The sequence below is a fragment of the Engystomops pustulosus genome, chromosome 5 (assembly GCF_040894005.1).
Source record: "Engystomops pustulosus chromosome 5, aEngPut4.maternal, whole genome shotgun sequence".
Lineage (NCBI taxonomy): Eukaryota > Metazoa > Chordata > Amphibia > Anura > Leptodactylidae > Engystomops > Engystomops pustulosus.
In genome coordinates this window covers 8237162-8261054 of record NC_092415.1, presented here as the reverse complement: position 1 = coordinate 8261054, position 23893 = coordinate 8237162, and the positions used below count along the sequence as shown (strand labels likewise).

At 38.7% G+C, this 23893-nt stretch overlaps 1 protein-coding gene across 2 annotated transcripts in view; it reads right to left on the bottom strand.

Moving 5' to 3' along the window:
* Window positions 1-23893, bottom strand: part of TRAPPC9 (trafficking protein particle complex subunit 9) — a 348005-nt gene that overhangs the window by 274297 nt on the left and 49815 nt on the right. For both annotated transcript variants that reach the window (XM_072151135.1, XM_072151136.1), the window contains exons 16-17: window positions 22533-22685; window positions 12019-12143 (exon numbers count right to left, since the gene is read on the bottom strand). In XM_072151135.1, the coding sequence (XP_072007236.1) occupies window positions 12019-12143; window positions 22533-22685 (278 nt within the window). The remainder of the gene's footprint in view (window positions 1-12018; window positions 12144-22532; window positions 22686-23893) is intronic.

Here is a 23893-nt window from a genome sequence, read left to right as displayed (position 1 = left end):
AAATGACTCTGTTGGTATTAACCATTTAACAGACGTCGCTGAGTTACAAAGTTACCAGTGACAGGATGTCCAGGTGGGTGAGAAGATGCTGGTGCAAAGCAAAAGGGGGTCGGGCAAAGAGTAGACGGACACAGGTCAAGGTCAGGGCAGGCAGAGTTCAAGGTACAAGTCAGAGAATAAGAAACAGAAGGTGGGATTCTCAGCCGCCTTCCTGTGAGAGTAGATGCCCCGTATAACCAGGAGTCCGCTAATATCTGCTGGGGGCATGAGGAGTGCGGGGAGTGCGGCCCATAGGACACAACGAAAGGTGGTTGATGTCCATACACATCGGTTACAGATATAATGTGAACAATGCCTTATCTACAGGGTTACATAGGGTATGAGCCCCCCCAAGGTCCTGGAGCCCACGAGGCACCACAACACCTGACCGACGGTAGAGATAGTCCTAAGGAGACTCGCCGAACCAGCTTCATCTTAAAGGGTTAATGGCTACCATGGCAGCCGGTCCCCAGAATCCTCATTTATCACAGCGGCGGGCGGCGCTGACTCTGCCGTTTGACAGAGCGGCTATAAATATCCCTATTAACAGCCCGCAATGAATCTTTAAACAGCACAATGGGGGGGACAAACCGCGGCTAAAAATAGCGCAGGAAGCCGCGTCCTCAGGAAAACCTTCCCCCTTTATACCCTGAGAATCCGCATAATCAACCGGAATGTAGAGTAATACTGGCACACGCGTGTAACACGCCAAGATCACACGCTACTGGCCCCGCATCCTATGCACTGCAGTCAGGGAGAGGTGTGTAGAACGCCCATATATACCACAGGGTAAGGGCAAGGCAAGGGTTAAAAAGACCCGGATCACATGCAACACGCGTGTAACACGTCCATCATGTAATCAGTCACTGTGATGTGACTGTGATAAAGATACGCTCAACAGACTTTAAATCAGAGAAAATGGAGAGCTCGTCACTGCTGAGGGTTTGTTACAATATGACACAGAATCCAGAACGAGACACTTTGTACCAGCAACATTGTAACAAAGCAGCAGTAAGGCAACAGAGTGTATGGTAAGAGGAAACAACTGTAACAAACTGACAAACAGACTGCAGCCCCAGCATGTAAACAGGAATTGCCTTCACTGACAGCAAGCAGAGATTTTAATAAATTTAAAAGGGGGATCAGTCAGCAGCTTTGCCAATGAAGACTACAGAAAGTGTTAGGTATTGGCCAAGACTGCTCACACTGCTGTGCTCTGTGCTCCCTGCAGCCAGTGTTATGTATTGTCCCTGGAGAGGTGCATGCATAGTGTTAGTAGCAGCAGGACTGTGATACATGGATTTATATGGATTTTATCCCTGCATTAAAGATTGTCCAATTGCACTAGGGTGTGTCCTCACACTGCTGAGCTCTGTGCCATCTGTAGCCAGTGTTATTTATTGTCCCTGGAGAGATGTGTAATCAGACCATTCTGTATGTTGTTAGTAGCAGCAGGACTGTGATATATGGATTCATATTCCAGAGTTGTAGATTCTCCAAGTGCAATGAGAGTGTTTCCTTACACTGCGGTGCTCTGTGTTCTCTGCAGACAGGGTTGGGTCCTGGAAAAATGTGCATGTATGGATTTATATTACAGGATTGTAGATTCTCCAACTGCACTGGGGGTAACCTCACACTGCTGTGCACTTCCCTCACTGTAAAGTGCTGCACCCAAGCCCATCCCCTCTGAATGTTATAGAGTGCTGAGTGCTACACGCAATATCCCAGGTGTCCTCAGTGGATACTGAACGCCTTGTACTGATACATCCCATAATATGGTTGGCTTTGCAGCAGCCGCCTGGCGCTAGTAGCTACAATCACCTTTACTACAGACTCCACTCACTCCGCTCTTTCCTCTCCGTATCCCTTCACTTTATTCAACAAGGTCACTGACGAACATATGAAAGATAAAAGGCCTAATACTGCCCCCCGGTGGTGCACACCAGCAACTGCACTCATGTGCTAAATATTGCAGAACTTTTCACAGATGTTTTATTGTCTCCACTTCTGATATAATTGATGCAAATTTCAGGCATCTTCAAAAATGTTCTGTAGTGTTAACCCTAGCAGTCCCATACTGTATTACACCACTGATTTATTGCTGCCTTACAGGTCATTGTTGGGCACATAAATATTACAGGGCGATGAGGCAATGGTGACCAATGGGAGAGACCCCCAACCCCAGGGTGACGAACATCATCCGGACCCTGATAAATCTCTTTCACCTGTGTCTCAGATCATAGAGGGTGACACATCATCGTATCATATGAACTTTATATATATACTGCAGCTGTGACATCACAGGTCATCACCCACTACACATCACCCCTAAACGTGTAATAGGACAAGATCCAGAGAGCGAGAAACATTCTAAGAATTCATTACCAGTATACAGGTGTATTATAGTAGTTATATTCCTGTACATAGGGGGCAGTATTATAGTAGTTATATTCTTGTACATAGGGGCAGTATTATAGTAGTTATATTCCTGTACATAGGAGGCAGTATTATAGTAGTTATATTCCTGTGCATAGGGGGCAGTATTACAGTAGTTATATTCCTGTACATAGGGGGCAGTATTATAGTAGTTATATTCTTGTACATAGGGGGCAGTATTATAGTAGTTATATTCTTGTACATAGGGGCAGTATTATAGTAGTTATATTCTTGTACATAGGGGCAGTATTATAGTAGTTATATTCTTGAACATAGGGGGCCGTATTATAGTAGTTATATTCTTGTACATAGGGGGCAGTATTATAGAAGTTATATTCTTGTACATAGGGGGCAGTATTATAGTAGTTATATTCTTGTACATAGGGGGCAGTATTATAGTAGTTATATTCTTGTACATAGGGGCAGTATTATAGTAGTTATATTCTTGTACATAGGGGGCAGTATTATAGTAGTTATATTCTTGTACATAGGGGGCAGTATTATAGTAGTTATATTCCTGTACATAGGGGCAGTATTATAGTAGTTATATTCTTGTACATAGGGGGCAGTATTATAGTAGTTATATTCCTATACATAGGGGTAGTATTATAGTAGTTATATTCTTGTACATAGGGGGCAGTATTATAGTAGTTATATTCTTGTACATAGGGGGCAGTATTATAGTAGTTATATTCCTGTACATAGGGGGCAGTATTATAGTAGTTATATTCCTGTACATAGGGGGCAGTATTATAGTAGTTATATTCCTGTACATAGGGGGCAGTATTATAGTAGTTATATACCTGTACATAGGGGGCAGTATTATAGTAGTTATATTCTTGTACATAGGGGCAGTATTATAGCAGTTATATTCCTGTACATAGGGGGCAGTATTATAGTAGTTATATTCTTGTACATAGGGGACAGTATAATAGTAGTTATATTCTTGTACATAGGGGGCAGTATTATAGTAGTTATATACCTGTACATAGGGGGCAGTATTATAGTAGTTATATTCCTGTACATAGGGGGCAGTATTATAGTAGTTATATTCTTGTACATAGGGGGCAGTATTATAGTAGTTATATTCTTGTACATAGGGGGCAGTATTATAGTAGTTATATTCCTGTACACAGGGGGCAGTATTATAGTAGTTATATTCCTGTACATAGGGGGCAGTATTATAGTAGTTATATTCTTGTACATAGGGGGCAGTATTATAGTAGTTATATTCTTGTACATAGGGGGCAGTATTATAGTAGTTACATTCCTGTACACAGGGGGCAGTATTATAATAGTTATATTCTTGTACATAGGGGGCAGTATTATAGTAGTTATATTCCTGTACACAGGGGGCAGTATTATAGTAGTTACATTCCTGTACATAGGGGGCAGTATTATAGTAGTTATATTCCTGTACATAGGGGGCAGTATTATAGTAGTTATATCCCTGTACATAGGGGGCAGTATTATAGTAGTTATATTCTTGTACATAGGGGCAGTATTATAGTAGTTATATTCCTGTACATAGGGGGCAGTATTATAGTAGTAATATTCCTGTACATAGGGGTAGTATTATAGTAGTTATATTCCTGTACATAGGGGGCAGCATTATAGTAGTTATATTCTTGTACATAGGAGCAGTATTATAGTAGTTATATTCCTGTACATAGGGGGCAGCATTATAGTAGTTATATTCTTGTACATAGGGGGCAGTATTATAGTAGTTATATTCTTGTACATAGGGGGCAGTATTATAGTAGTTATATACCTGTACATAGGGGGCAGTATTATAGTAGTTATATTCTTGTACATAGGGGCAGTATTATAGTAGTTATATTCCTGTACATAGGGGGCAGTTTTATAGTAGTTATATTCTTGTACATAGGGGACAGTATAATAGTAGTTATATTCTTGTACATAGGGGGCAGTATTATAGTAGTTATATACCTGTACATAGGGGGCAGTATTATAGTAGTTATATTCCTGTACATAGGGGGCAGTATTATAGTAGTTATATTCTTGTACATAGGGGCAGTATTATAGTAGTTATATTCCTGTACATAGGGGGCAGTATTATAGTAGTTATATTCTTGTACATAGGGGACAGTATAATAGTAGTTATATTCTTGTACATAGGGGGCAGTATTATAGTAGTTATATACCTGTACATAGGGGGCAGTATTATAGTAGTTATATTCCTGTACATAGGGGGCAGTATTATAGTAGTTATATTCTTGTACATAGGGGCAGTATTATAGTAGTTATATTCCTGTACATAGGGGGCAGTATTATAGTAGTAATATTCCTGTACATAGGGGTAGTATTATAGTAGTTATATTCCTGTACATAGGGGGCAGCATTATAGTAGTTATATTCTTGTACATAGGAGCAGTATTATAGTAGTTATATTCCTGTACATAGGGGGCAGCATTATAGTAGTTATATTCTTGTACATAGGGGGCAGTATTATAGTAGTTATATTCTTGTACATAGGGGGCAGTATTATAGTAGTTATATTCTTGTACATAGGGGGCAGTATTATAGTAGTTATATACCTGTACATAGGGGGCAGTATTATAGTAGTTATATTCTTGTACATAGGGGGCAGTATTATAGTAGTTATATTCTTGTACATAGGGGGCAGTATTATAGTAGTTATATACCTGTACATAGGGGGCAGTATTATAGTAGTTATATTCTTGTACATAGGGGGCAGTATTATAGTAGTTATATTCCTGTACACAGGGGGCAGTATTATAGTAGTTATATTCCTGTACATAGGGGGCAGTATTATAGTAGTTATATTCTTGTACATAGGGGGCAGTATTATAGTAGTTACATTCCTGTACACAGGGGGCAGTATTATAGTAGTTATATTCCTGTACATAGGGGGCAGTATTATAGTAGTTATATTCCTGTACATAGGGGGCAGTATTATAGTAGTTATATTCTTGTACATAGGGGACAGTATAATAGTAGTTATATTATTGTACATAGGGGGCAGTATTATAGTAGTTATATTCCTGTACATAGGGGGCAGTATTATAGTAGTTATATTCTTGTACATAGGGGGCAGTATTATAGTAGTTATATTCTTGTACATAGGGGGCAGTATTATAGTAGTTATATTCTTGTACATAGGGGGCAGTATTATAGTAGTTATATTCCTGTACATAGGGGGCAGTATTATAGTAGTTATATTCTTGTACATAGGGGGCAGTATTATAGTAGTTATATTCTTGTACATAGGGGGCAGTATTATAGTAGTTATATTCTTGTACATACGGGGCAGTATTATAGTAGTTATATTCCTGTACACAGGGGGCAGTATTATAGTAGTTATATTCCTGTACATAGGGGGCAGTATTATAGTAGTTACATTCTTGTACATAGGGGGCAGTATTATAGTAGTTACATTCCTGTACACAGGGGGCAGTATTATAGTAGTTATATTCCTGTACATAGGGGGAAGTATTATAGTAGTTATATTCCTGTACATAGGGGGCAGTATTATAGTAGTTATATTCTTGTACATAGGGGCAGTATTATAGTAGTAATATTCCTGTACATAGGGGTAGTATTGTAGTAGTTATATTCCTGTACATAGGGGGCAGCATTATAGTAGTTATATTCTTGTACATAGGAGCAGTATTATAGTAGTTATATTCCTGTACATAGGGGGCAGCATTATAGTAGTTATATTCTTGTACATAGGGGGCAGTATTATAGTAGTTATATTCTTGTACATAGGGGGCAGTATTATAGTAGTTATATACCTGTACATAGGGGGCAGTATTATAGTAGTTATATTCTTGTACATAGGGGCAGTATTATAGTAGTTATATTCCTGTACATAGGGGGCAGTATTATAGTAGTTATATTCTTGTACATAGGGGACAGTATAATAGTAGTTATATTCTTGTACATAAGGGGCAGTATTATAGTAGTTATATACCTGTACATAGGGGGCAGTATTATAGTAGTTATATTCCTGTACATAGGGGGCAGTATTATAGTAGTTATATTCTTGTACATAGGGGCAGTATTATAGTAGTTATATTCCTGTACATAGGGGGCAGTATTATAGTAGTTATATTCTTGTACATAGGGGACAGTATAATAGTAGTTATATTCTTGTACATAGGGGGCAGTATTATAGTAGTTATATACCTGTACATAGGGGGCAGTATTATAGTAGTTATATTCCTGTACATAGGGGGCAGTATTATAGTAGTTATATTCTTGTACATAGGGGGCAGTATTATAGTAGTTATATTCTTGTACATAGGGGGCAGTATTATAGTAGTTATATACCTGTACATAGGGGGCAGTATAATAGTAGTTATATTCCTGTACATAGGGGGCAGTATTATAGTAGTTATATTCTTGTACATAGGGGACAGTATAATAGTAGTTATATTCTTGTACATAGGGGGCAGTATTATAGAAGTTATATTCCTGTACATAGGGGGCAGTATTATAGTAGATATATTCTTGTACATAGGGGGCAGTATTATAGTAGTTATATTCCTGTACACAGGGGGCAGTATTATAGTAGTTATATTCCTGTACATAGGGGGCAGTATTATAGTAGTTATATTCTTGTACATAGGGGGCAGTATTATAGTAGTTACATTCCTGTACACAGGGGGCAGTATTATAGTAGTTATATTCCTGTACATAGGGGGCAGTATTATAGTAGTTATATTCCTGTACATAGGGGGCAGTATTATAGTAGTTATATTCTTGTACATAGGGGCAGTATTATAGTAGTAATATTCCTGTACATAGGGGTAGTATTGTAGTAGTTATATTCCTGTACATAGGGGGCAGCATTATAGTAGTTATATTCTTGTACATAGGAGCAGTATTATAGAAGTTATATTCCTGTACATAGGGGGCAGCATTATAGTAGTTATATTCTTGTACATAGGGGGCAGTATTATAGTAGTTATATACCTGTACATAGGGGGCAGTATTATAGTAGTTATATTCTTGTACATAGGGGCAGTATTATAGTAGTTATATTCCTGTACATAGGGGGCAGTATTATAGTAGTTATATTCTTGTACATAGGGGACAGTATAATAGTAGTTATATTCTTGTACATAGGGGGCAGTATTATAGTAGTTATATACCTGTACATAGGGGGCAGTATTATAGTAGTTATATACCTGTACATAGGGGGCAGTATTATAGTAGTTATATTCTTGTACATAGGGGCAGTATTATAGTAGTTATATTCCTGTACATAGGGGGCAGTATTATAGTAGTTATATTCTTGTACATAGGGGACAGTATAATAGTAGTTATATTCTTGTACATAGGGGGCAGTATTATAGTAGTTATATACCTGTACATAGGGGGCAGTATTATAGTAGTTATATTCCTGTACATAGGGGGCAGTATTATAGTAGTTATATTCTTGTACATAGGGAGCAGTATTATAGTAGATATATCCCTGTACATAGGGAGCAGTATTATAGTAGTTATATTCCTGTACATAGGGGGCAGTATTATAGTAGTTATATTCTTGTACATAGGGGACAGTATAATAGTAGTTATATTCTTGTACATAGGGGGCAGTATTATAGTAGTTATATACCTGTACATAGGGGGCAGTATTATAGTAGTTATATTCCTGTACATAGGGGGCAGTATTATAGTAGTTATATTCTTGTACATAGGGGGCAGTATTATAGTAGTTATATTCTTGTACATAGGGGGCAGTATTATAGTAGTTATATACCTGTACATAGGGGGCAGTATTATAGTAGTTATATTCCTGTACATAGGGGGCAGTATTATAGTAGTTATATTCTTGTACATAGGGGGCAGTATTATAGTAGTTATATTCCTGTACACAGGGGGCAGTATTATAGTAGTTATATTCCTGTACATAGGGGGCAGTATTATAGTAGTTATATTCTTGTACATAGGGGGCAGTATTATAGTAGTTATATTCTTGTACATAGGGGGCAGTATTATAGTAGTTACATTCCTGTACACAGGGGGCAGTATTATAGTAGTTATATTCCTGTACATAGGGGGCAGTATTATAGTAGTTATATTCCTGTACATAGGGGGCAGTATTATAGTAGTTATATTCTTGTACATAGGGGGCAGTATTATAGTAGTTATATTCTTGTACATAGGGGGCAGTATTATAGTAGTTACATTCCTGTACACAGGGGGCAGTATTATAGTAGTTATATTCTTGTACATAGGGGGCAGTATTATAGTAGTTATATTCCTGTACACAGGGGGCAGTATTATAGTAGTTACATTCCTGTACATAGGGGGCAGTATTATAGTAGTTATATTCCTGTACATAGGGGGCAGTATTATAGTAGTTATATTCTTGTACATAGGGGCAGTATTATATTAGTTATATTCTTGTACATAGGGGACAGTATTATAGTAGTTATATTCCTGTACATAGGGGGCAGTATTATAGTAGTTATATTCCTGTACATAGGGGCAGTATTATATTAGTTATATTCCTGTACATAGGGGCAGTATTATAGTAGTTATATTCTTGTACATAGGGGGCAGTATTATAGTAGATATATCCCTGTACATAGGGAGCAGTATTATAGTAGTTATATTCCTGTACATAGGGAGCAGTATTATAGTAGTTATATTCTTGTACATAGGGGACAGTATTATAGTAGTTATATTCCTGTACATAGGGGGCAGTATTATAGTAGTTATATTCTTGTACATAGGGGGCAGTATTATAGTAGTTATATTCTTGTACATAGGGAGCAGTAGTATAGTAGTTATATCCCTGTACATAGGGGGCAGTATTATAGTAGTTATATTCCTGTACATAGGGGGTAGTATTATAGTAGTTATATTCCTGTACATAGGGGGTAGTATTATAGTAGTTATATTCCTGTACATAGGGGCAGTATTATATTAGTTATATTCCTGTACATAGGGGGCATTATTATAGTAGTTATATTCCTGTACATAGGGGCAATATTATAGTAGTTATATTCTTGTACATAGGGGCAGTATTATAGTAGTTATATTCTTGTACATAGGGGGCAGTATTATAGTAGTTATATTCCTGTACATAGGGGGCAGTATTATAGTAGTTATATTCCTGTACATAGGGGGCAGTATTATAGTAGTTATATTCCTGTACATAGTGGGCAGTATTATAGTAGTTATATTCCTGTACATAGGGGGCAGTATTATAGTAGTTATATTCCTGTACATAGGGGGCAGTATTATAGTAGTTATATTCTTGTACATAGGGGGCAGTATTATAGTAGTTATATTCCTGTACATAGGGGGCAGTATTATAGTAGTTATATTCTTGTACATAGGGGACAGTATTATAGTAGTTATATTCCTGTACATAGGGGGCAGTATTATAGTAGTTATATTCCTGTACATAGGGGGCAGTATTATAGTAGTTATATTCCTGTACATAGGGGGCAGTATTATAGTAGTTATATTCCTGTACATAGGGGGCAGTATTATAGTAGTTATATTCTTGTACATAGGGGACAGTATTATAGTAGTTATATTCCTGTACATAGGGGGCATTATTATAGTAGTTATATTCCTGTACATAGGGGGCAGTATTATAGTAGTTATATTCCTGTACATAGGAGGCAGTATTACAGTAGTTATATTCCTGTACATAGTGGGCAGTATTATAGTAGTTATATTCCTGTACATAGGGGGCAGTATTATAGTAGTTATATTCCTGTACATAGGGGGCAGTATTATAGTAGTTATATTCTTGTACATAGGGGGCAGTATTATAGTAGTTATATTCCTGTACATAGGGGGCAGTATTATAGTAGTTATATTCTTGTACATAGGGGACAGTATTATAGTAGTTATATTCCTGTACATAGGGGGCAGTATTATAGTAGTTATATTCCTGTACATAGGGGGCAGTATTATAGTAGTTATATTCCTGTACATAGGGGGCAGTATTATAGTAGTTATATTCCTGTACATAGGGGGCAGTATTATAGTAGTTATATTCTTGTACATAGGGGACAGTATTATAGTAGTTATATTCCTGTACATAGGGGGCAGTATTATAGTAGTTATATTCCTGTACATAGGGGGCAGTATTATAGTAGTTATATTCCTGTACATAGGGGGCAGTATTATAGTAGTTATATTCCTGTACATAGGGGGCAGTATTATAGTAGTTATATTCCTGTACATAGGGGGCAGTATTATAGTAGTTATATTCCTGTACATAGGGGGCAGTATTATAGTAGTTATATTCCTGTACATAGGGAGCAGTATTATAGTAGTTATATTCCTGTACATAGGGGGCAGTATTATAGTAGTTATATTCTTGTACATAGGGGGCAGTATTATAGTAGTTATATTCCTGTACATAGGGGGCAGTATTATAGTAGTTATATTCTTGTACATAGGGGGCAGTATTATAGTAGTTATATTCCTGTACATAGGGGGCAGTATTATAGTAGTTATATTCTTGCACAAGTGTGGACTACACACAAATGTAAACCAACAGGGAGACCTGGCATATGATAAAGCCGGTCAACCTGACCAACACCAGCTCCCCCCAATGAGCAAAGCCTCTCCTGACCAGGTAAATGACAAAAAAATGAAACAGGTGGAAATACTAGAATATGGTAGAAACCAAACAGAGGTTGATCCAAATTGTGAAGCAGTGAATCAAAATAAGATCATATAACTCTATGTAAAGCACTATAATGGATCAGGTTTCTACCTGTGGTGATGAAAATACAGACCAGGGAGAGGTAGGGAGAGACTGGGGCACGAGACCCCAGGCGTATCGCCACCCAACTGGCTTCCTCAGGGGTGCTGTGGTGAGGTGTAGTGTCCATTATATGAGGTGGGACGCCTACCTTTCTGATCCATTATCCTATCTGATCATAGCATACTTCCTTTTTTCCTTTGTGTATTTATAATTGGTCGTTTTCTGTATGCTTTGATCCTTAGTATACTTACATTAGTAGTGCTAGTCCCTTGCTCAGTTTTATATTCCCTTTATTCACACCCGATGCTGCAGATCACAGTGATTGTCAGTGCACCCTCCATGAGCGGCGGCCTCCCCCAGGACCCGGGCAGGATCACTGCTCTTATGTCAATAAATGGATGGGGGGAGAGAGGACGCAGATCTGCCGGGGCACAAATAACCTGGTATCGACATCAGCACCAAACCAGATAGAAGCCGGTGGTTGTGTCATTAGCGCTACATTCATCACACTGAATCACACGGCAGCCACAGGACATCGCTCTGCCCTTAACTAGGTATGTTACACTGAGGAGACTACATAACCCTGCACCGCACTCCTGAAATACTCTGTGCTGCTTCCTCTATAACATTCCTGATGTGCTGCTTGAAGGACCAATGCGTGTCCTGCCACAAGGACAAGTCTCTCCTTAAACCCTCTGTGCTGCTGAAGATCTTCCGAATGATGTATCTGACATCTTACAAACGGTTCCATACACACACAATACAAGAAGAATTGAAGGGCGGCTCTGGAGGGTCGCACAGCTGCCGCTCACCTTGGTGTGGCTGAAGTCGCTGCTGCGGCTGCTCTCGGGAGGGTTCAGGGGTTTGGTCTCCACTCGGGGTTTGACGATGTGTCGGAAGGGGCTGGACACGGGGAGGCCGCTGACACTGATTCCGTCTGGAAGAAAAAACAGGTTAAACATCAGATTTATCTAATCACATGATCTAATATCGGAGTGATACATTGAAACGACATCTGCAGCTGTGACCTGTGACTAGGACTGGTAGCTTTTATAAAAGTGCTTATAATATGGGGCAGTCATTTAAGACTATGCTGTGATTTCCCGCTCTGAGAGAGGCAGGAAGAGCTGCGGTGTGGTCAGAGAACAGGTCACATGACTGCCATAGGGAACACTGGGAAATATTAGACCTGGACTACAAGACAGGTGGTTACATTCTATGTCCTGATGAGCAAAATTCTAAATTGTTAAATTGTAATTCATCACATTTTATCCAATATTGTTACATTGTTTTACTGTAATAATGAAAATAATGGGATCAAAAATAACATTTTGTACATTTTTTTTTTGCAGCCTAAAAATTCATCTTTCTATCATCCCTGCAAATATACCAGGCGGGGGGAGGGGGGGGGGGTCATCTGCTGAAGTCATCATTAGGGGGTGCACCAGATATAAGAGGTAGGATAAGGGGATGTCACATATCTGGGGGGACTCTGGTGCACCCTGCCACACACACACAGAAGAAGTGATTAACGCAGCTCTGGATGTGACTGGAGCATATGATATAATGCCCATACTAAACAACCAGCAAATGTGATATACGCAGCTCTGGATGTGACTGGAGCATATGATATAATTCCCATACTAAACAACCAGAAGTGATAACAGCAGCTCTGGATGTGACTGGAGCATATGATATAATGCCCATACTAAATATCTAACAGACGAGATATACGCAGCTCTGGATGTGACTGGAGCATATGATATAATGCCCATACTAAATATCTAACAGACGAGATATACGCAGCTCTGGATGTGACTGGAGCATATGATATAATGCCCATACTAAACATCCAGCAGAAATGATAAATGCAGCTCTGGATGTGATTGGAGCATATGATATAATTCCCATACTAAACAACCAGCAGAAGTGATAAATGCAGCTCTGGATGTGACTGAAGCATATGATATAATGCCCATACTAAACAACCAGCAAATGTGATATACGCAGCTCTGTATGTGACTGGAGCATATGATATAATTCCCATACTAAACAACCAGAAGTGATAACAGCAGCTCTGGATGTGACTGGAGCATATGATATAATGCCCATACTAAATATCTAACAGACAAAATATACGCAGCTCTGGATGTGACTGGAGCATATGATATAATGCCCATACTAAACATCCAGTAGAAATGATAAATGCAGCTCTGGATGTGATTGGAGCATATGATATAATTCCCATACTAAACAACCCGCAGAAGTGATAAACGCAGCTCTGGATGTGACTGGAGCATATGATATAATGCCCATACTAAACAACCAGCAAATGTGATATAAGCAGCTCTGGATGTGACTGGAGCGTATGATATTATACCCATACTAAACAACCAGCAGAAGTGATAAACGCAGCTCTGGATGTGACTGGAGCATATGGTATAATGCCCATACTAAACAACCAGCAGAAGTGATAAACGCAGCTCTGGATGTGACTGGAGCGTATGATATTATGCCCATCCTAAAGATCTAACAGACGAGATATACGCAGCTCTGGATGTGACTGGAGCATATGATATAATGCCCATACTAAACAACCAGCAGAAGTGATAAACGCAGCTCTGGATGTGACTGGAGCATATGATATGATGCCATGCTAAACAACCAGCAGAAGTGATAAACGCAGGTCTGGATGTGACTGGAGCATATGATATAATGCCCTTACTAAACATCCAGCAGAAGTGATATACGCAGCTCTGGATGTGACTGGAGCATATGATATAATGCCCTTACTAAACAACCATCAGAAGTGATAAATGCAGCTCTGGATGTGACTGGAGCATATGATATAATGCCCTTACTAAACATCCAGCAGAAGTGATAAATGCAACGGGAACGCAACATGTCAAGTACAGGCTAAATAACCAGTGGAAGGGATTGATGCTGCTCTGGATGTGACTGGAGCATAAAATTTAATATACGTGCTAAGTAAGCAGCAGCAGGTGGATTGCAGCTTTGAATGCGACTGTAGTCGAAGATAAAGGGCATACGCTCAGACACAGGATACATGTTGAACACAGCTCTGGAAGGGACTGAAGGAAATTATATAATCTGCATGATAAGTGACTAGGAGAATTCTTGGATGCAGCTTTGGATGTGACAAGGATATGATGTCATGTAGCTGCCAAGTATCCACTATACAGCTCTGGATGTGACTGGGAATGAGCAGACTGGGAATGTACCGGTAAATGTTGTAAAGGCAAAACTTGTAGAATGGAGCTTTGGTGGTGACTAGAGTAAAAATTGTAATAGAGATACTGATAGAGTAAATAAATTATACAATGCAGCTCTGGAAGTGACCGGAAGAGCAGAAATAACATAGATACTGAGGAACAATAAAAAAAATATTATATGCAGATCTGGGGGTGACTAGAGCATGACATATACTGTAACTTGAACTGAACGTGAATATTATTTACGTTAGTTAGTATTAGATATTTGGTGGTAATTTAAGGAAGAATACAAGCTGTAATATGGGAGCTCATCCCAATTATACTGACAGATCGTACGAACATACACAGAGGTATATACACGGTCTGAGGGTCTGTTACAATGTATCAGTATTAAATATGCTGCAAATGGGTTCATCTCACAGAGCATTTTCTGGACATTAAACAACTGTAACAAACCCTCAGCTGTAAGGTTTTATCTGAATGCATATGTGTGTTTAATAGCTGATCGGAGGGGGTCCCAGGGTCCGGACCCCCGGGGATTGCATGCAGAAGTCACGTGGATGATGAGGACGTGGCAGCCGCAACAAAGTATCAGACAAGTGTCGCTGCGGCCGTGGTGTACAGTATAGTCACCGCATGGAACAGATGAAAGGATAGAAAACATGAAGTCACATTGACCCCAGTGTATGGAGCGTCCCTTTAATCTGCTGTTTAACCCCTTCACTCCTGCCACGTACAGACCCGCACTCTCCACCTGCCATTCTGAAGCCCCAGGATAAACGCACAGAACTTCCTGCCAGACATAATGATCCCTCGTCTCCCCGGCGCAGAGAACGCAAATTGGACCTTACAGGATGATCAAACGCTGTCTCACAAGTTTCGGAGATCAAAGTCGCAGTCCAACCTGTTGTCCGCTCTACAAATTACACTGCGACAACATTTATACTAGAAAAGGAATTTCACAGCCGCGATCATCCTTTGTTGTGCGCAGTGTGACTACCGAGGGAGGCGCAGGACAACAATTGGCTCTAATTACCGTGTCTGTCATTGCCGGAGCCTTCACTGAGCTTCACCGTAACCGCAGCGTCCCCTCACATCTTACCTGCGGACACCGAATGTGCAAAGTACTGCACGGAAACCACCAGGACTCACATCAGAGAGAAACACTGGTAATATCCACTGATATACAGGACTAAGAGTGACACTGATCCTGAGTTACTACATGTATTATATACCAGAGCTGCACTCACTATTCTGCTGCTGGTGCAGTCACTGTGTACATACATGACATTACTTATCCTGTACGGATCCTGAGTTACATCCTGTATTATACCCCAGAGCTGCACTCACTATTCTGCTGCTGGTGCAGTCACTGTGTACATACATGACATTACTTATCCTGTACTGATCCTGAGTTACATCCTGTATTATACCCCAGAGCTGCACTCACTATTCTGCTGCTGGTGCAGTCACTGTGTACATACATCACATTACTTATCCTGTACTGATCCTGAGTTACATCCTGTATTATACCCCAGAGCTGCACTCACTATTCTGCTGCTGGTGCAGTCACTGTGTACATACATGACATTACTTATCCTGTACTGATCCTGAGTTACATCCTGTATTATACCCCAGAGCTGCACTCACTATTCTGCTGCTGGTGCAGTCACTGTGTACATACATGACATTACTTATCCCGTACTGATCCTGAGTTACATCCTGTATTATACTCCAGAGCTGCACTCACTATTCTGCTGCTGGTGCAGTCACTGTGTACATACATGACATTACTTATCCTGTACTGATCCTGAGTTACATCCTGTATTATACCCCAGAGCTGCACTCACTATTCTGCTGCTGGTGCAGTCACTGTGTACATACATCACATTACTTATCCTGTGCTGATCCTGAGTTACATCCTGTATTATACCCCAGAGCTGCACTCACTATTCTGCTGCTGGTGCAGTCTCTGTGTACATACATGACATTACTTATCCTGTACTGATCCTGAGTTACATCCTGTATTATACTCCAGAGCTGCACTCACTATTCTGCTGTTGGTGCAGTCACTGTGTACATACATGACATTACTTATCCTGTACTGATCCTGAGTTTCAACCTGTATTATACTCCAGAGCTGCACTCACTATTCTGCTGGCAAGGGACAGGGCAGATTTAGAATGGAGATCCCACGGCTGAGAACCTGCTGCCCCTGATCTACAGCAGAGCGGTGAAGGAGCCCATATGGAAGCGAAGTCTCACCCTGTTTTATCATCATAAAGTCAGACTACATAAAAGAAGCATTAAGCGGCTGTAATAGGCAGAGTTTTAGCGTTGCCTCTAATGATGTATGAATGCGGTCAGAGAAGACGAAGAAGACATAATACATTACTGCACTTCGCCTGCACCGGGCGCCATGAATAAGAGATTGTATACACAGAGAGAGGAAGCATCAATCTGCAGTATAGAGGTAACGGTATATAATGGGAACCCTCCCCCGCAGCACATACATAGGACAGAGGAGATTATTCATAAAGAGAAATGTACAACCAGAGCTCAGAGACATCACATTGCCATAATATCCACCAATGTGGCTGCAAAGAGATCGCAACATTACCTAAAAGACACACGTTATAATACTGACATACTGTACACAGGAATGTGAGGTTACACACAATATCACCTGTTACAGCACTAGAAGACGGAAAAGTTTTCAGTTATAAATAAATTCTATCAATTGCACACAGGGGGCAGTATTATAGTAGTTATATTCTTGTACATAGGGGCAGTATAATAGTAGTTATATTCTTGTACATAGGGGGCAGTATTATAGTAGTTATATTCTTGTACATAGGGGCAGTATTATAGTAGTTACATTTCTGTACATAGGGAGCAGTATTATAGTAGTTATATTCTTGTACATAGGGGGCAGTATTATAGTAGTTATATTCTTGTACATAGGGGCAGTATAATAGTAGTTATATTCTTGTACATAGGGGGCAGTATTATAGTAGTTATATTCTTGTACATAGGGGGCAGTATTATAGTAGTTATATTCCTGTACATAGGGGCAGTATTATAGTAGTTATATTCTTGTACATAGGGGGCAGTATTATAGTAGTTATATTCCTGTACATAAGGGGCAGTATTATAGTAGTTATATTCTTGTACATAGGGGGCAGTATTATAGTAGTTATATTCCTGTACATAAGGGGCAGTATTATAGTAGTTATATTCCTGTACATAGGGAGCAGTATTATAGTAGTTATATTCTTGTACATAGGGGGCAGTATTATAGTAGTTATATTCTTGTACATAGGGGGCAGTATTATAGTAGTTATATTCCTGTACATAGGGGGCAGTATTATAGTAGTTATATTCTTGTACATAGGGGGCAGTATTATAGTAGTTATATTCTTGTACATAGGGGGCAGTATTATAGTAGTTATATTCTTGTACATAGGGGGCAGTATTATAGTAGTTATATTCCTGTACATAGGGGGCAGTATTATAGTAGTTATATCCCTGTACATAGGGGCAGTATTATAGTAATTATATTCTTGTACATAGGGGGCAGTATTATAGTAGTTATATTCTTGTACATAGGGGGCAGTATTATAGTAGTTATATCCCTGTACATAGGGGGCCGTATTATAGTAGTTATATTCCTGTACATAGGGGGCAGTATTATAGTAGTTATATCCTGTACATAGGGGGCAGTATTATAGTAGTTATATTCCTGTACATAGGGGGCAGTGTTATAGTAGTTATATTCCTGTACATAGGGAGCAGTATTATAGTAGTTATATTCCTGTACATAGGGAGAAGTATTATAGTAGTTATATTCCTGTACATAGGGGGCAGTATTATAGTAGTTATATTCTTGTACATAGGGGGCAGTATTATAGTAGTTATATTCCTGTACATAGGGAGCAGTATTATAGTAGTTATATTCTTGTACATAGGGGGCAGTATTATAGTAGTTATATTCCTGTACATAGGGGGCAGTATTATAGTAGTTAAATTCCTGTACATAGGGGGTAGTGTTATAGTAGTTATATTCCTGTACATAGGGGGTAGTATTATAGTAGTTATATTCCTGTACATAGGGGCAGTATTATAGTAGTTATATTCCTGTACATAGGGAGCAGTATTGTAGTAGTTATATTCCTGTACATAGGGAGCAGTATTATAGTAGTTATATTCCTGTACATAGGAGGCAGTATTATAGTAGTTATATTCTTGTACATAGGGGGCAGTATTATAGTAGTTATATTCCTGTACATAGGGGATGTATTATAGTAGTTATATTCTTGTACATAGGGGCAGTATTATAGTAGTTATATTCCTGTACATAGGGGGCAGTATTATAGTAGTTATATGCTTGTACATAGGGGCAGTATTATAGTAGTTATATTCCTGTACATAGGGGGCAGTATTATAGTAGTTATATTCCTGTACATAGGGAGCAGTATTATAGTAGTTATATTCCTGTACATAGGGGATGTATTATAGTAGTTATATTCTTGTACATAGGGGGCAGTATTATAGTAGTTATATTCCTGTACATAGGGGGCAGTATTATAGTAGTTATATGCTTGTACATAGGGGCAGTATTATAGTAGTTATATTCCTGTACATAGGGGCAGTATTATAGTAGTTATATTCCTGTACATAGGGGCAGTATTATAGTAGTTATATTCCTGTACATAGGGAGCTGTATTGTAGTAGTTATATTCCAGTACATAGGGGACAGTATTATAGTAGTTATATTCCTGTACATAGGGGACAGTATTATAGTAGTTATATTCTTGTACATAGGGGGCAGTATTATAGTAGTTATATTCTTGTACACAGGAGCAGTATTATAGTAGTTATATTCTTGTACATAGGGGGCAGTATTATAGTAGTTATATTTCTGTACATAGGGGCAGTATTGTAGTAGTTATATTCCTGTACATAGGGGGCAGTATTATAGTAGTTATATTCTTGTACATAGGGGGCAGTATTATAGTAGTTATATTTCTGTACATAGGGGCAGTATTGTAGTAGTTATATTCCTGTACATAGGGGGCAGTATTATAGTAGTTATATCCTTGTACATAGGGGACAGTATTATAGTAGTTATATTCTTGTACATAGGGGGCAGTATTATAGTAGTTATATTCCTGTACATCAGGGGCAGTAATATAGCAGTTATATTCTTGTACATAGGGGGCAGTATTAAAGCAGTTATATTCCTGTACATAGGGGGCAGTATTATAGTAGTTATATTCCTGTACATAGGGGGCAGTATTATAGTAGTTATATTCTTGTACATAGGGGGTAGTATTATAGTAGTTATATTCCTGTACATAGGGGGTAGTATTATAGTAGTTATATTCCTGTACATAGGGGGTAGTATTATAGTAGTTATATTCCTGTACATAGGGGGTAGTATTATAGTAGTTATATTCCTGTACATAGGGGGTAGTATTATAGTACTTATATTCCTGTACATAGGGGGCAGTATTATAGTAGTTATATTCCTGTACATAGGGGGCAGTATTATAGTAGTTATATTCCTGTACATAGGGAGCAGTATTATAGTAGTTATATTCTTGTACATAGGGGGCAGTATTATAGTAGTTATATTCCTGTACATAGGGAGCAGTATTGTAGTAGTTATATTCCAGTACATAGGGGACAGTATTATAGTAGTTATATTCCGGTACATAGGGGGCAGTATTATAGTAGTTATATTCTTGTACATAGGGGGCAGTATTATAGTAGTTATATTTCTGTACATAGGGAGCAGTATTGTAGTAGTTATATTCCAGTACATAGGGGACAGTATTATAGTAGTTATAATCCTGTACATAGGAGGCAGTATTATAGTAGTTATATTCTTGTACATAGGGGGCAGTATTATAGTAGTTATATTCCTGTACATAGGGGATGTATTATAGTAGTTATATTCTTGTACATAGGGGCAGTATTATAGTAGTTATATTCCTGTACATAGGGGACAGTATTATAGTAGTTATATGCTTGTACATAGGGGCAGTATTATAGTAGTTATATTCCTGTACATAGGGGCAGTATTATAGTAGTTATATTCCTGTACATAGGGAGCAGTATTGTAGTAGTTATATTCCTGTACATAGGGAGCAGTATTATAGTAGCTATATTCCTGTACATAGGAGGCAGTATTATAGTAGTTATATTCTTGTAAATAGGGGGCAGTATTATAGTAGTTATATTCCTGTACATAGGGGATGTATTATAGTAGTTATATTCTTGTACATAGGGGCAGTATTATAGTAGTTATATTCCTGTACATAGGGTACAGTATTATAGTAGTTATATGCTTGTACATAGGGGCAGTATTATAGTAGTTATATTCCTGTACATAGGGGGCAGTATTATAGTAGTTATATTCCTGTACATAGGGAGCAGTATTATAGTAGTTATATTCCTGTACATAGGGGGCAGTATTATAGTAGTTACATTCCTGTACATAGGGGGCAGTATTATAGTAGTTATATTCCTGTACATAGGGGGCAGTATTATAGTAGTTATATTCCTGTACATAGGGGGCAGTATTATAGTAGTTATATTCTTGTACATAGGGGGCAGTATTATAGTAGTTATATTACTGTACATAGGGGGCAGTATTATAGTAGTTATATTCCTGTACATAGGGGGTAGTATTATAGTAGTTATATTCCTGTACATAGGGGGCAGTATTATAGTAGTTATATTCCTGTACATAGGGGGCAATATTGTAGTAGTTATATTCCAGTACATAGGGGACAGTATTATAGTAGTTATATTCCTGTACATAGGAGGCAGTATTATAGTAGTTATATTCTTATACATAGGGGGCAGTATTATAGTAGTTATATTCCTGTACATAGGGGATGTATTATAGTAGTTATATTCTTGTACATAGGGGCAGTATTATAGTAGTTATATTCCTGTACATAGGGGACAGTATTATAGTAGTTATATGCTTGTACATAGGGGCAGTATTATAGTAGTTATATTCCTGTACATAGGGGCAGTATTATAGTAGTTATATTCCTGTACATAGGGAGCAGTATTGTAGTAGTTATATTCCAGTATATAGGGGACAGTATTATAGTAGTTATATTCCTGTACATAGGGGACAGTATTATAGTAGTTATATTCTTGTACATAGGGGGCAGTATTATAGTAGTTATATTCTTGTACATAGGAGCAGTATTATAGTAGTTATATTCCTGTACATAGGGGGCAGTATTATAGTAGTTATATTCTTGTACATAGGGGGCAGTATTATAGTAGTTATATTTCTGTACATAGGGGCAGTATTGTAGTAGTTATATTCCTGTACATAGGGGGCAGTATTATAGTAGTTATATTCTTGTACATAGGGGGTAGTATTATAGTAGTTATATTCCTGTACATAGGGGACAGTATTATAGTAGTTATATTCTTGTACATAGGGTGCAGTATTATAGTAGTTATATTCTTGTACATAGGGGGCAGTATTATAGTAGTTATATTCTTGTACATAGGGGGGCAGTATTATAGTAGTTATATTCCTGTACATAGGGGGCAGTATTATAGTAGTTATATTCTTGTACATAGGGGGAGGTATTATAGTAGTTATATTCTTGTACATAGGGGGCAGTATTATAGTAGTTATATTCTTGTACATAGGGGGCAGTATTATAGTAGTTATATTCCTGTAAATCAGGGGCAGTAATATAGCAGTTATATTCTTGTACATAGGGGGCAGTATTAAAGCAGTTATATTCCTGTACATAGGGGGCAGTATTATAGTAGTTATATTCCTGTACATAGGGGGCAGTATTATAGTAGTTATATTCCTGTACATAGGGGGCAGTATTATAGTAGTTATATTCCTGTACATAGGGGGCAGTATTATAGTAGTTATATTCTTGTACAGGGTTGTACAAGAAGAATTTTTGGTGCAAGCCAAGTCGAGAAAGTCTAAAAGCCTTGATAACTGTGGTGCAAGGCATTTTAGACAGTGTTTTTGGTGCAAAACCACCAGAATTGTGACACAAGTGTGTTTATAAATCCCCCCCAATGTTTCTTACCATCATTCAAATCTTGCAGGAGATTTTCTTGGCACGAAAAGTCCAGCTTCACTTTGATATAGACTGTGAAGATTGCAGTTTTACCAGGTTTCAGGGGCAGCTGGGATTGCGCCTCCTCGAGGTCCCACATCAGGAAGTCACCGTATAGTTTTTCTGTAAAGTTAGGAAAAAGGTAAAATTTGATACATTGCTGTAAAATAGGATTAAGAATATTAAAATGATGTGCATGGAGTGAGCAGTCACAGTGGTCTGACAGCATCCATATAATGGGTATTAATTACAGATAAAGGACATCTTAAATACCATATTTTTCGGACTATAAGGTGCACAAAAAATCCTTTGATTTTCTCAGAAATCAAAGGTGCGCCTCATAGTCCAGTGCGCCTTATATATGAACCGTACTTACAGACAACAGCTGCCTTGAACTGTGCACAGGTCTGTCACCTGCTGGTCATTCATCCTTATAATCAGGTGCGCCTTATAATCCGGTGTGCCTTATATATGAACCTATATGAACATTTAAGCAGGCATTTATTGATGGTGCGCCTTATAATCCGGTGCGCTTTATAGTCCGAAAAATACGGTACACTGTGCAGAAGCATCTCCCTCCACAGTGTGAGATTACATCAGGTATAAGGGGTAGTGCTGAGGGAGAGGGTTGAGACAGTATAACAGATTGTGAAGCTACAGGACAGAGGGGCTCTGTTAACACCCCCAGTAGCCCTTCTTCCTCATTAGCATAATTTTAAAAGTTGATTTTAGAACAAAGAAGGCCATGGATAACAAATATAAGAAGATTACCATAGTCACGGTGCTGGCATCTATGAGTAAATGTCCCTGGATTATCATGATGAATTTTGATGGTAGATTTCCTTTTACTATTTGGGTTTTGGGTTTGGGATTCCTCAAGAGTCCAGGGGGCCGTCCTGCATGGTGACTGACAGTAAGAGTCCACTTAGGGACAGTCTTACTGAGGGTAACCTATCTGTTTAGCTTAGGAGTCCAGTCCAGTCCAATAGCAGCTGTTTCTCAATACCCTTGGAGGCCTGTGGGTGGTCCTCCTTTGCAACTCTGAGCTTTGATTCAATGCCTTAGGAGTCCAGTGGGCGGTCCTACTCAATCACAGCTACATATAGCTATATGCACATGTTTACAAGAATGACCGCCAATCATATTTTACATCTTGATGTAACTTTTCAGACTGATTTCTTGTTTGGAACCAAATGTCCATTACAACCGAATCTGCATTTACACTTGTAATGGGTTCCTCTTACACCTGACTGCAGTGCGCCTGTAAGACCTCACATGCAGTGCCCCAAACTCACACTGGGACTGCTTATTTTTCACAGCAGCTTAGAAAG